Source organism: Anguilla rostrata, chromosome 3 (assembly GCF_018555375.3).
Source record: "Anguilla rostrata isolate EN2019 chromosome 3, ASM1855537v3, whole genome shotgun sequence".
Taxonomy (NCBI): domain Eukaryota; kingdom Metazoa; phylum Chordata; class Actinopteri; order Anguilliformes; family Anguillidae; genus Anguilla; species Anguilla rostrata.
The window spans coordinates 45,619,101-45,634,578 of record NC_057935.1 but is presented as its reverse complement, the minus strand read 5'-3'; the positions used below and the strand labels follow the sequence as shown (position 1 = coordinate 45,634,578).

At 39.1% G+C, this 15,478-nt stretch overlaps 1 protein-coding gene across 3 annotated transcripts in view; it reads left to right on the top strand.

Moving 5' to 3' along the window:
- Positions 1 to 15,478, top strand: part of LOC135250988 (FERM and PDZ domain-containing protein 4-like) — a 54,486-nt gene that overhangs the window by 18,815 nt on the left and 20,193 nt on the right. For 2 of the 3 annotated variants that reach the window (XM_064327900.1, XM_064327902.1), the window contains exons 2-3: positions 5,855 to 5,971; positions 13,986 to 14,146. In XM_064327900.1, coding sequence (XP_064183970.1) covers positions 5,855 to 5,971; positions 13,986 to 14,146 — 278 coding nt within the window. Of the gene's footprint in view, positions 1 to 5,854; positions 5,972 to 5,994; positions 6,482 to 13,985; positions 14,147 to 15,478 lie in introns of those variants that run through there. The other variant, XM_064327901.1, reaches the window with a different exon arrangement.

Genomic DNA, 15,478 nt, shown 5'->3' with positions numbered 1-15,478 from the left:
TCAGGCTTGACGTCTTTCTGTTCTTAGCTGACAGGAGTGGAAGCTGCCATGGTCTTCTGCTGCTGTAGCCTGACCGCTTCAAGGTTCAATGCACTGTGCATTCAAATGTCCCTCTGCACACCACTGTTGTAAATAGCTGCTATTTGAGCATTTGTGGACTTTCTGTTAGCTTGAACGAGTCTGCCAATTCTCCTCTGACCTCTACCATTTACATGGTGTTTTCACCCACAAAACAGCTGCTCACTGGATGTTTTTTTTTTTTGTTTTTCACAGCATTCTCTATTACATCTAGAGTCTATAGCGTTTGAAAATTGCAGGAGGGCACACAGTAAAATGTCCAGTGCCAATTCAACTCTAACAGTGTTGATCTTAGCCGAAAAGCTGAGAAGCGATTTATTTGATTTACAAACATTATCAATAATATAATGAGCAAAAGCTAATTTACATTTAAGGTTTAGCAAGGGTCTATTGTTTGTGTGAAGCTATTGATTCCGTTTTTGTGGTTAAAATCCTGTATGAGAATGGTTCAGAACATTGTCCATACCGTTTTGAGGAATATCCCTCCTTGCCTAGTTCAGTAGCATAAAATCTAGACCAAGCTGCATTTTCGTACATTTCTGCTTTCAAATCCTCTTATTCTGCAAAACTGTGTCAATTTTGTTTGCTGCTTGATGAGAGGGATTAAAGGATGATGTGGGAGGCTTTGGTTGGAATTTGCCAGGCAGTTTACTGCAGTCACTTATTTTCATTTCCAGCAAATATGAAGAATCCGAGGGGCCCCTTTAACAGTGTGTTATGTTAATATACCGTGAGATTCAAAATAAATGAAAATGAAACAATAAGACAGTGAAAATTGTCTAAGGTGAGGAACCCAGGGGAGTAATGAAGAAGGGCCATCATGTGCAGGTGTCCATGACACAAAGGTGACCACCAAGGCTGGTTTCACTCTATTTGGGAACAACCATCACCCATTTCCTTGGCAATTTTCAGTGAATTTTTGCCTTTATCAAGTTTTCAAATTGAATTTAAAAAAAAAAAAAAATGTTTGTAGTGTGTCACCTTATCTTGCTTAAGAGCTTCCATTTGAAAACTGTTGCTACTAACTTTCCCTGAGTAAGAATATGATTCTCAATACAGTGACTGTGATAGCAGCATGCCCTTAAAACTAGGCAGATCGGGGAAGCTTTAAACAAACTGGGGAGACAAGGTCCATCATCTACCCATGCAATCCCTACTATGACTAGATGCACATTACAAGCAGCTAGGGATAGTTACAACACAAGTGAATACGAACATGATGGCACGCAGAATGTTAGTCAGCCAATGGTTAGCTACCATGCCAACCATCGGTAAAATAGCAATTTTTTGAGAAAGTGCCGACCCCTCACGAAAAAATCCAGTTAAGGTGTTTCTCGGAAATGGCAAAGCGTTTAAGACACTTTATCATAAACCCAGATTTGCGAAACTCTCTGACTAGTGGGCATCATACACATCAATAAAGCTCTTGTGGTTGAGTAACAGTGTGGCCTACCATATTGTGCAGGTGAGCTTATTGCCATGGTAATATAAAGACAAAACTGAAGGGGAGTACCAACCCTGGTTATTTTTGTATAGTGCCTGCCATACAAAGGTTAGCACCAACCCTACTAACACAGATCTGTTGTTGGTATGTTGTTGCCCCTTTATTTTTGCAATGTATGATGTTGCTGTAATGTCAAATTAGACGTTGCTGGGACTACATGGAGGTGAAGCGGAAATTTTGGGAACAATTAAATAAAACAGAGAAAGGTAAATAAGCAAGCTACGTAGCATTAAAATTTGGGTTCAAAGTATGTGTTTCAGGGGTTAAATATGTTTATATGTGCTGAATATCAGGGAATTTCAATTATTAAAATTCCCTGTTTTGTGTTTTTAGATGATCTGTCATTTCAACCCGCCCGCAGGTATCTGATCGAAGACAACCTGCAGTTAATTTGAGAAAAAAAGCAAATGAGCACGATTATTTTGGTACATCCCAAGAGACTGGCCTGGTTATTCTATATACTACAGAAATGTAGTATTGTAACTGAATAATTCCATTCTTCATGCGCTTATGTGAAGTTGTTGCAGTTCAAAAATATCTTGCCAAGTCATTCTCCCAATTTGAATCAAATTGAACATGCATTTTTATATGCTGAAAGAAAACTTAATAATCTAGGTTAAAAAAATAAAAAATAAAAATCTGGCTTTGGAAAACCCATTTGTTGCTTTAGCAGTATGTTTGTAATCATTGTCTTGCTGTATGATACAGCCAATGATGGTATCCCATGAGTTTGAAGACATTTTCTTGAACTTGAGCAGATAAGATGTTTCTTTATTGCCATTAGCTAATGATGTGCATGAAGGTCAAGAAAGATGTCTGGTATTTTGGGATAATTTAGTCTCTTCATAAATTCATATAGAAATAAATGTCCTTATTTTAGGTGTCTCCATGGTGAAGGATCTGTTTTAATGCTAGTGAATATCTTCATATGAATTTGCCATAATTACTCGTTTCATCCATCTCTTCCCACTGCAATGTCTTGACGTGACATTCTTCTTATTTAGCACCATTCGTATAAAATCGTACCATTTGTATTGCCCTTCTTTGCCACTATACCAACTGGCTTGCCCAGTGAGCACAGCTGCTAAAACACATGCACATCTTCAACCCACTCACCTGTGAGAACACAGCACACCCACAGCACAGCCTGAGCTGGTCTGGCTGGTTTAAGCTGTGTTTTCCACACTTGTAGTGTGTCAACCAGCAGTTCACCAGGTGACCAGCCTTACTATACCAAGCTTAACCAACTTTGTCCAGCTAGAGACCTCCTTTGACAAGCCACAGACCAGCTATGACCAGCCTTAAACCATCTTAAACCAGTTTATAATCCCAGATGCTGTTAGCAGGAATTGTTAGCATGCATATTATACATACCTGTTAGCCAGTAACTATATTTAAACCACACAGCACACCTTTATATTGTACTCAGCTGTGAGCTAGCAACTGTTTTACACACTATAAACCGCATAGCACTTCTATATAATACTAATATGAGCTAGTGACTGTTTTATGTGCACTAAAAGCCACATGGCAAACCTTTACTATACTGACCTGTGAGCTATTGCCTGTTTTAAATATCAAATCACAACTTTAATGAAGTCATCTTTGAGCCACAGTGACAGTTTTATGCATTGAACGTGTGCACATGCAGCCTATTGAGGAGAGATGGTGTTTGTCACAGGAGTGACACATATCTGACAACAGCTGGTACTCTGCAGGTTCCCAGACAGAGGCTAAGGGGTGTTCATGCAGTGGCAAGCGAAGGAACCCTGGCCAGATTAAGCCCATCAAAACCCAGGTGGAAGTAAGCCAGATGCATCCTGTTGCTGTGGTAGTCTTATTTGGCTGATGACTCTGTAAAAGTCCAGACTCAATCAAGTAATGTTTATGCTATCAGCTCAGCATTTGCTAATTATGCATGCATTTACCAAATAATACCCTATAATAAAATCCGTACATGATATTCAGCACTCAATCCTGGTTGCTGTCTATCTGTATGATCCGTGGCCAATAGGAAATTGTTGTGCAATGTACCTTGATGCATTTATTTAAATTATTTGAGAAATCGTTCAAAACATCATCAAAATGATTGCATTACTTTAATTTGTTCATTACAATGTTGCACAGGTACCAAAATTGGTAGTCTAGCTGCCTGATGCCTTGAAGTGTTTCAAGTGCCACATGAAATTATATTATGCCATGTCTTTAGTGGTTTTAGTAATGACAGTTGTTTGATGTTCAGGCCTGTCTGTTCCTACCAATCTCCGATTAGACCAGTCCATTATAAGGCACTCCGCTCATTACCTAAGTCAGGGGTGCACTACTCAGTTCCAGAGTTGATGTATATTCAGCCATTCATTCTGGCGTCATGTTATTAAATGCTCACCAGTGGTGCTTCACTCCCATTCTGGACCGCCGTAAGACAGCTCCTTCTGGGCAGCTGCAGACTTACCAGCTTACCAGATCAAATGCACAACTGGGTTGATTTAATAATTAATGGCAGAGGTTGGCATGAAATCCTGAAAAGAATCCGCCCTTTTCGTGCACACCTGCCCTAGGCGATTGATCTATGGCTTTAGCTGGGATAATAGAGGACAGGGGATCCAGCTGCCGCACAGTGTACAATTTTCAGAAATCAGTACTAAAAAATAACCTACCTGCTTATTTTCATATCAGGCACGCATGACATATTTGACTCTCGCTGGCCCAATGTTCTGGATTAAATATTAAGTTAACCTGCTGAGTTCAGTGCATTACTTTTAATTGCATTGCTCAGCTGAATTATACTAGATATACAGTGAGTTTCTTTTCAAAGAAAATGTGTGCAGAACTATAGGATTCTAGCTACTGCCAAACATATTACAACCAATCAGGTAGTAGAAAGTCCTACATGTTGGGGAGAGACTGTTGTGCCAGTCAGTTTTCTTTTTTTAACTATGCCAGTGTATGGGGATTCTTTTCTTCTGACTCAAAGTTAAAAGTGATTGGGTATAGTGCATGTTTACAAATCTATCATTTATGAATTATGCCTACATATTACTTTGATGCAATACAAACAATACGGTGCAAATTATGGTATAATGTATGGCAAAAGTAAGAAACCATGACTCCAAGAAACCAAGGAGTAAACAAAGGTCCTTAATGAGAAGCGAGTATTTTTTCTCCCCTCCAAAGAAATTTGAAGGACACTGCCATATTTTAATTGTATGGATTTTATGACTTTGCACACCCCACTCCTGGATGTATTTTATGCCTGGCCTAAAGAATTGCTGTTAATGTGCACCTTAATATAAATGGTTCCATTTCAAGTCACAAGTGGTAAAAAAACAAATCATGACAACACTCAAGGTAGCCATTCTACCTCTTCAGTGTGTGTTAAATCAGTTTGGATTCATTTCTACAAATGGGAGTACTGGCAAGAGCAACTCATAAAAAACAAAAAAAGCTTGAGTTTCATTTGTGTCTTAGACCCATTTTTGAAATTGTTTAATTATATCTTCTGTTTTGATATCAGGCTTTCTATGACTGTACAGACATTTGAGCCTAAAACTAATTTCATGCATCTAAAAGCACTGGAATGAAGCATATCAATTATGCCTTGGGGTTTGAATTGCTTAATTAATTGAATTTACCTTGAGTGATTAAACTGTGGTTCAGGAATTTGGCTTATAACGTTTTACAATGAAAGTGAACAATCTTCTTTCATGATTCTGGGTTGTGTTAAGTCATCTTCCATTTTATGTGACACAATATGACACACACAGCAATAAAGAGCATTCCACATGATTTGAAGCTGTGCCAGAATTGAATTTGACTACTGCTGGATTCATAAAATTTTCCAGTTGCACATTTTTGCATTATATTTGTATATTGAGTTTTTATTAAATTCTTAGCTGTCCACACTAAGTGCTTGAAAATAGGCCCATGATTCTTACATTATTAAAGGTTTTTAAAATGTACATTTTTTTATTATATAAAATATTGCAATCCCACATTTAAATTCCTCAATTTGAGATACACATATTCCCTTATGCCATCATACAGCAAGTCTTTCTGGGATGTATATTAGTTTCCATTATTTTGAAAATGAACATGCAATTCAAAGGCTGGGTAATGCTGTACAAAAAATGTTCTACATCATGAGAAATGTTAAAGGCTTGCCTTGAAACTTATAGTTTGCTAGTTGTCTGGTAGATTTGATGCATTTCCCTAAAGTAGTATGTTTATGTTTCGTGTCCTGTCCCCTGATGTCCGTTCTCTCTTCCATTTCAGCCACAAGATGAAATCCCCAGGTTGGCCGTCCCCTTCAGGGACCTGGAGTGCATCGCAGGCACCCCCATATGGATGGGACATGGCTTCCAATAGAGAAGGGAGGGACCTGTTCATCAAGTAAGTGCACAGCTGCCGTGATCCTGCAGATGTTCGGAGTATCCTGCAGTGCGTGTGTTTATTCTAGACCTTTCACTGCTCCCACTGTCTTCTACTGTGCACTTAGAATGCTGATTCCCTTTGTTTAAGCTTCTCAAGACAGCCGCATCCCCTACTAGTACAGGCACACTCACACAAACACACGCATGCACACACATTCACACACATGTGCACATGCATGCTCACACACATACACACATGCACGCACACACGCATGCGCACACACATACACCCACACGCACACACATACATACACCCACACGCACGCACAAACACACACACACACAAAAACAAAAGCGAACACTTGCCAAGCTCAGTGCTGGAGAGTACAAGAGTGCTGAGCAGCAGCTTTACTGTCACCAACCGAGGAACCACTTCGAACTAAATCGCATCAGAGGTGTCGTAGAGAGGAAATCTCAGTGCAATATCCTGTTAGGCAGGACTAATTTCTGAAAAGGGGACAAAAACCAGGTAAAAAAATAATTACATTTTTTTTTTTTAATTTCGTCATCTTAATTCAATGTGTGTGCTTAGGACAAGTCTTTGTAAGAAGTGAGCTCTCAGCCAACTGCTTCAGCTGTGATTGCGGTGTTGCGGTAGAGGAAAATGTTGTTTCAGTGTTTTATGTGTGTGTGTGTGTGGGTGTGTGCCCAAACCAGTATACTCTGATTTGAAAAATATTAGTTGGCACAAAAAAGGCTCCTCTGTTTTATGTTCTTTTCTGCAGTAGAAATTTCAAATAACAGATAGCAACAATACCAGTACTGTGATAATGCACTGTTCAGTTTATTTTCTGCTGTGCTTAGATGTGGCAAGTGTGGTAAATGATCAGTAGAAGAAGGCAGAAATGTGTTAGTAGGGTCTGCAGGTGTTTAACAGGAAAAACTGCCTGTGTGGAATGGACTAGCTTTGCATAACATATCAGTAGATACATGCTAGCAAACAAAAACATTCAAATCTGGCAACAAGCAACACTCTTGACTGTCATTACTTGACCTTTTAGGCATATTTAACTGTTTTCTCTGTAAAACTCCAATAATATTTGGTTGTATTCTTCCTGTATATAGAATGCTTTCCACCCGCAAAGCATTGCTATTGATTCTATAGAATGTGATGTAAGCCATCCCGTCTTATCGGACTCCTGTTCGCAAGTCAGGCTCTGATGGATATGAGTAAGAGGAAGACATTGCATGTGTATCTGAAAAGGTGGTCTTGTGTCTATGGACGTACAATTGACCAGCAGTGGTTACTGGTGCACAATTCTGGCCAACTGAAGCCCTCCAAGTCACGGATGATGCATGAGCTTGTTGTGACCATGGGGTCCATCCATGCACCAGAACAGCTCCTTAACAGGATGAGGCACACAGTGCCCATTTTTAACAGTTCATATTCATTCCATGCATATTTATGGTACATGTAGATCATCCATTAGACAAATGCTGTATTGATCAGGATATGCATGGTTTCAGGATATTGACATCTTATCTCAGCAGAGGTCTAGTTCAAGAATGAAGGTCATGACTCTGTCATAATACAGGAGGGAAATGTTGCCAAGACAACAGCCACTGAATTACAAATACAATTGGCAGTTGTTGCTTTTTTTCCCCCCCTATGCATGTATTACATTACATTACAGGCATTTAGCAGATACTCTTATCCAGAGCGACTTACACAACTTTTTACACAGCATTCACATTGTATCCATTTATACAGCTGGATATATACTGAAGCAATTTCGGTTAAGTACCTTGCTCAAGGGTACAACGGCAGTGTCCTACCCGGGAATCGAACCTGCGACCTTTCGGTTACAAGCCCAGTTCCTTACCCACTGTGCTACACTCCGTCCTCATGTATGCATTATGCATTTCATCTGTCCAATTATTGATTGGACAGACTGTCATATCACTATATGGCTGTTACTGAGTCAATTAATCAACACAGATATATAACTTAAAGCAGATTTGTAAACATTTTCTTTTTTAAACCATGGCATTGCTTGGGCCCAGAAAGATACAATTAGCTACTGAAACATTTAAATATTAATATTGCTGATAACTTAATATGACATGATTGATGTTCTGTCTGATAGCAAGAGTGGCTATTCCTGGGCAAGAAACTCATTGTGTACAGTCTAAATGACTGGCCATGTATCAATAGCCTCACCTTGGTGTGCTGGTATATTGTGTGAAGTGCATAATACCAAGTCCTTCCAGATATGATAGGGTAGTTTAGCACATTCTGACTGAAGACTATTTTTGATCTGAAGAAAGGTTGTGTAGGATTCATCTGAGCCTTAATTGGACTGGGGGAGGGTCACTCCTCCAGAGAGCATCCAAGGTAGAGAAAGACTGAATGCTGTGAAATGAAGTTCAGATAAGTATGATGAAGATGACAGACTGTCTTCCTGAGGTGAAAAGTAATGGAAAACCATGGAAGAATTGTAAATTGATCACTGTGGGGCACTATGGTTATAATGGGACAGGTGAGAAAAATGACTCTGGAAGTCATCTTGACTATAGCAGAAGGTTTAGCCTCACCTACAATACCTTCTGAGCTGAATCTGCTGAGCTTAATTTGAGACACAGGAGTGAGCATTACTTGGTAAGCATGGGATCCTTTCCCATAATGTTCTGAAGATGAATAAGCTTGTTATCTCAGCTAACTGAATCTACATAAATTACATTGCATTACATTACAGTCACTTAGCAGATGCTCTCATCCAAAGGGATGTACACTAAATATGGAAGAGAAAATATGGAAGCCCCCAACAGTAGGTCAGTGGATCTTCGCTTGTAGTATGTTCTACAGTCACTCTGCCTAGAACATACATTCACCCTAACAAGGAAAGTTGAAATCATGTGCAGGTTAATACTAGCCCAAATTATAAACATTATTCCTATCACAGCCACAAATATTTGAATCTAAAGTAGTTATTAGTGTTTCTCCATAGCTTCTATATGATGTGAATAAGTGACACCCACTAACAGTATTTGTATTGACTTAATAAAATGTAAACCCGGAATGCAGGACTAGAAAAAATATTGACAGACATTTATGTAAACAGGGATAAAGCTGTTGAACGACAATGACTCAAACCTTGTTATCATGCAATGGGTAGCTTCATTGCTGGTGCAGCCACATACTTTTAAAATTATGATTAAGCAAAGAAATGGCCCTGTCGGAAACAGTTCAGAATTCTTTAAACAATTTATCAAATTTGAAATAATCACCACAGAATTAATCCAGCTTGGCAATGCGTGCCCAGCAGCACCAACATGGTTTGATAACAGTGACAATGAAAGTGTCAGTGGCTGCGGGAAATTACTTCAAATTGGGGAGCCATTAACGGCTAATGGTGATGATTAGTAAGTATAAGATGCAAGGCTGTCATCACATTGGGAGGGGGGCCATCTATAGCAGGTGGCCTTCTCTGGAGATGAGACGGTTCACTTCCTGGACACGGAGAGCCATATGCTTTTTTCACCGCACGCAATCTGCCGTGGCATTGTCAAGTTGCAACCAAAACCGAAATGAATAGACAATCTGCCCAACATTCTGAGAAGGCTTATACAAAACGTGCTGGAAGGGCATACCACGTATCTCAAATTCCACAACATCTTTTTTTCCGGTAAACCTGGAAAAAAGCACCCGAGGGGGACTGCTTTCATAAAAAATATATATTTATATGCATTCTGTTTTTGTTTAAAAAAATGTATTTGCCTCCACTTCGCATGTTTTTACTCGACTTGTCTGTTATCAAACATGCCTGCCTCTTGGCTTGCAGTGGGAATGTCTACCCTGGATAGCAGAGCGTTGCTCTCCTTAGCAGTGTCTTGAAAGATTAATTGTGCCTTTTCATTGCGAGGTGGAACATGTGTCAGGAACGATGGTGAATTGCACACTGTCTCCATGGGCCCACTGCTTTAATTAGTGAGCAGTGTGGGCAACGATGAGATCTGCCTTTGAAAGGAGAAAGGAAAATAGGAGGAAAAAATGCCACGGAAAGAAAAACCCTGGAAGTACTTCTGAGGAGGCAAATTATTTTTGCAGCCTGTTATGTGAGTGTGAGAGCTTGTTAATAGCAGTACAATGGGAGAGAACATAGGAGGCCTGGCAAGACAGCCTTTTGCCAATATTTAGTATCGAGAAAATGACATGATAAAAGGAGCAATTTCATGCTCAAACTCCGGCATCAATTACTCACCACAGGTGCGAACCTGACTAAGGAGTAGGGGTAGAGGGAGATGCCACTATTTGTATTTGATCTGTATTTGTTCAACCAACAAAATTATTTGTACTTAGATAAAAACCGGAAGTTGGCATGGACTAAAAAGGGGACGTATGTGGAGTTCAGCCCAGAGATGTATAAAATGCCAAACATTCCTCATTTTTACTATTATAATCACTGGCTCTGCTATTGTTGAGATATTAAAGCATTACAGTCATGGTTTTACAATGACATCAATAATAATCCAGTTTAACAACAGGTAATTTGCTTTTTAAAGCTGTGCTTAACAAATAATGACCCATATGCTATATAGCCATAATAGGCTTTTATAACACTGAGGTAAACAGCCAAATCAAGTTTCAAACATAGGCAAAATGTTTTTAACATCAAAATATAGTTACTCAACCTGAACTGCATACTATGAACTGCATGAACCCCACCACCGCCCCTACCTAAGGGACACTTAAGCCAATTATAAACTGAATGATAAAGGACACAACTGAATCAATTTCCTTTGTATTTCTAAATTATAGCGGTTTTGTTTGGCTGAGGGAAAAAGAGCTAAAAGGTGCATGACAAAACACAGAACAAGAAAAGTAGTTAAAGAAATACAAAGTGCAATATTTAAAAAAAAAAAGTAATTTCTTTGGTCAAAATGAATTCAGCACATTTCTCCCTCTCTTCTCCTTGGAGTGTGCTTTTACATAGCCAATGCACCGTCACTTTCTTCTTATTAATTCCACAAAGAACACACAGCTTGGGTGGTTTGCTGGGACCACACACACACAAATCGGTTACATTTTATGCAGCTGTCTTGTAACTGCTCTTTTCAGTTTCTTCAAAGTCTCAGTTTCAGAGAAAACCTGAAAATATTGGTGGCATTATCTCTGCGGTGTTCTAACTCTAACATTTCTATAACTACAGCAACCACAGTTATTCATCCCCACCCGAAAGGCTTTATCAGCTTCATCACATGATTGCAGTGAATTAATTTTGTATGATTATATGTGTAAAAAGTCGTTTCGGTAGCACTTTATTAGGAAATTCTTCTCAATAGCACAAACTGCCTGTGTTTCTATACTCAATTTTTTTTATTTTATTTAAGCCCAGACACTTACGAATGTAGTGGAAGGAGGAGGAAATAGCATTTACGGCACTGGAGTAATTTCAAGTCCACAAAGCATGATTGCATCACTCTGGTCTATCTAGTGTTAAGGGCTACTCTCACGTGTTGTCTCTCTGCAGGTGTGTGTGTGTGTGTGTGTGTGTGTGTGTGTATGTGTCTAATTGAGAAGCTTGGTGCCGACCTCTGAGTGAATCACATCAAAAAAGTGAGAAAAAACGATCTGAATCCGAATAATATTGGCCAAATTCAGGAGGAGAAAACATTCAGAGAGATCGCAGTATTCGAGTGTTGCCGAATATGGCATTTGCATTCCTCACCATCCCTACGAAGGATCATCATCGTGCATTGTTATCGAATGATAAGGGTTCATGTTGGTTCTGGATTTCACTTAGTTAATAATAGAAAATAAATATTTTTTGTCAGAATTTTGTACCTATCCCTTTCATACAGTATATATGAGTCAAATCAGAATTACATTTTTTTGTTCTGTTAGGGTCATGTTTTTGAGAGAAAAGGGTAAAATCGTGACTTGAGCTTGTAAGTGCATTGATCAAGTTGACTATTTAATATGCTTTTATAATGACATTTTTACTACATGTACTCACTGGGTAAATTAACTTCATAATGTGGTGCTCATTTTACAGTCTATCATGTTTCATAATTTGCTTGCATCAAATGCTTGACTTCAGACCATAATTCCATTAACATTAGACCAGGGGGACCAGCGGGACCCTGTTCTGGGGTTTGGCTTTGTAGCGGGAAGCGAGAAACCAGTGGTGGTCCGCTCAGTCACACCAGGTAACCATGTGACCTCTGTCTCTTAAAGTAGTACTCCTCTGCATGTAGCAGACTATGCTTATGTCAAATGTATGGTGCAGTAGTTTTTAATGGTTTGAACAAATTTTCTGAACACCATACCAGAATATGTAATTCTGTTTCTTGTGCACCGCATGCTTTTTAAAACTGTCTTAAAAAAGGAATTCATATTTTCAACCAAAAGTAATGTTTCTTTTTTTAAGTTTTCTTTTAAGATTTTAAAGATTTTCTTTCTCAGCCAATGAAGAGTTTCACTCTTTAAAAATTTTGAATGGCCAATCATCCACACTTGCATACATGCACAAACTCCACCGCCTGTCTGGGAGAGTGTAGACATCCACGTTTCTCCAAAACATGTGGCGTCGCCAGCTGCTTCTTACACACTGGAGGCTACAGTTAAGCTGTCAAACAGCAGAGTCAGAGGAAGACTTTTCATATGCAGGTTTGACTGCAATATACAGGCACTCAATGGACCAGGAGGGGCTACTAGTCTGCGGAACCCTATCCAGCTGAACCCTCCCATTCCCTTGGTGATGCAATCACCACAACGGGCACTGGCACGGTTCTGATTTGGTTTGAGGCCATGAGGCTCATCCATGCAACACAGTGTGGTGACTTAACCAAATGAGCCAGCCAACAGACCCTGGAGTCTGACTCTTTGGATAATGCACTAATAATGCCGTAATAAGCTTTTATTGTTTTAAAGATAATGTGTACCAGCAGTGGCTCTGCTATGAGGCTTTACACAAGAGCTTTAATTAGCCCTCAGAGCTAAAAACCATGGTGCCCAGAGAGGGGAACTGTTCACACTCGTATCGCTTCTCCAGTCCTGCTGTCACGTTCTGGAATGTGTCCCTGAACTCCGTTACACACAATGCTGTTCTCAAGATGCTGCTCTCATATTTAACCCAGGAATGTTTGGGTGGTCATTCTGTTAATTTGTCTGGCAACCGTATGCACCTAATGGATTTTAGCAAGACATCTCTGGGCTTTAATTCCCAATACTTGATTTTTTAAATATTTCTAAGTTTTAATCAAACTCCTTTTGAAAGATTATAAATAATTGATTCTAATTTCAATACAGAGCTCAATACAAGTGTCTACACTCAAATCTAACAAGCATTTTACTCATGTAGACAAGTCTCAGTGATATATAATAACATTGTATGTACAATTTTAAAAAATATGACTAGTGCAAATGAGATGTGAATAGGCCATTTCATTTACATTGTTTGATAGACATGGCCTCTCCACATTCAGTAGTTAGTGGGTTGTCATTAGGTTCTTTCAAGTCCTGGGTGAATCATAAATCTAAATCAGGAGTGGCTAACCCTTATCCTGGAGTTCTACTTTCCTGTAGTTTTTCGTTCCAACCCTAATTTGGCAGACCTGAGCTAGCTGTTCAGGTGTTGAATGAGGTGTTCTTTGCTAAGGTTGGAGTGAATACCTAGGGTAGATCTCCAGGAACCTGATTGGGCACCCCTGGTGCAAATGGTGTTCCCACTTTCATATTATAAAGACCATTGCATAAATTGACCTCAATTCTAAATGAAGCATTATAGGAGAATGTGTGATGTGTGATGTGTGTGTTTATTTGTGGTTGTGTGTGTGTGTGCGTGCGTGTGTGTGTGTGTGTGTGTGTGGATGCATGCGCGTGTGTGCTTGTGCACTTGATTGTAGGTTTGCGCCTGTGTGTTTTTCAGTAATTTTGTGCCTCCATTGGTTCCAATTGTCTGAGCACTTATCACTGAGGGGAGAGATATCATCATTGAAATGAAGCCTACAGTATATGTTTTCTCCCACAGCCACGTGCCCAAGAGCAGCTCCCTGGAGGAGGTCCGGTTAGATGGGGTCCAGTTCATACCCCCGGCTCCACGCAAGGTGGAGATGAGGCGGGACCCTGTTCTGGGGTTTGGCTTTGTAGCGGGAAGCGAGAAACCAGTGGTGGTCCGCTCAGTCACACCAGGTAACCATGTGACCTCTGTCTCTTAAAGTAGTACTCCACCCAAAAAACATTATTTGGTGCATTATGTCCTAGAATAATATGTGTGTGACCTGTATTTCAAAGCCAAATTGTTCGCCTATGCCTGCCAAAGAACATTTTGAAGTGATAATATCACCACAACAACTTCCATTAACTCACTGAAGTGTGTGGACTGGTGAATATTGTGTAATAGCAACACATCGATTGTTTTCTTTATATCTTTGATGACACAACCACAACATTTCCATTGTAAACAAGGGTTTGGAGTCTTTTTTTTTTGTATTATCTGAACGGCAGCCTCAACTAAATTTCTGAAACCACTCTTTACAAGAGAGGCAAGAGAATAGATCATGCCTCGGTGACATCGTTGATTGGGTTGGGGCTCAACATGTTCTTTGTGATCTAAAGTACTACCATATGTGGCAAAAATGAGAACCATTATTCTTAATGTAAGGCCCATGCTTTGAAGTATTGAATTATGATTTTTGGCTAGAGTTCCTCTTGTAATTTTTTACAAGAACTGATAGAAACAAGACATAGACATTATTTAACATTATATTTCCAGCAAAGAAGTGGTAAAATGGGTTTTAGATTCCTCAATAAAACACATTATAATTGTTCAGCATTGATAAATAACATGAATAAAATGTCATTGTAAAAAGAAAATCTGTATATTGCTGTTTGTTGCAGGTGATCAATCAGACATGTTTAGTATTTGTTGTTTCAGAGCTTACTTCTTCACTAGCAGCTAAATTACATCTATTTACTATGGTCTATGCCCATCCAGTTCATCTACAGTGTTTTCCACACCAAAAAACCAAAAAACTAAAGTGGAAAGAAGAGCAGTAACCTTTGTAGCCTATTATTAAGAATATAGTCACACAGCAGGCTCAAATTTTGAAGACTCAAAAAAATATTTTCCTCCATCATTAAGGTCCACATTTAAAAAAATTAATTTTTATTTTTATTTTTATTTTTATAACACCAGAGTGAGGAAGGCCACCAGAAACCCACAGGGTCTGCTGGTTTCCATTGTTACTCAGCACTTGATTGAATTGTTCAATTAAAAGCAGCTGATTACACAGTAGACTCAAATCATCTTGTTTCATTTGGTCTGAACCGGTATCTGATTGTGTGGTGAAAACAAAAACCAGCAGACCCATTTTTTTACACACACAATCCAGATTAACTGGAAAAAAAATCTTTATTCATCTAAAAATTAGTACCCTTCAGTGTCAATTTATAATGATATAAATTACAGTAATTTATAAATGTCTGCCACCTATCCTTGCCTCTCCTATACTCTGCAGAAAG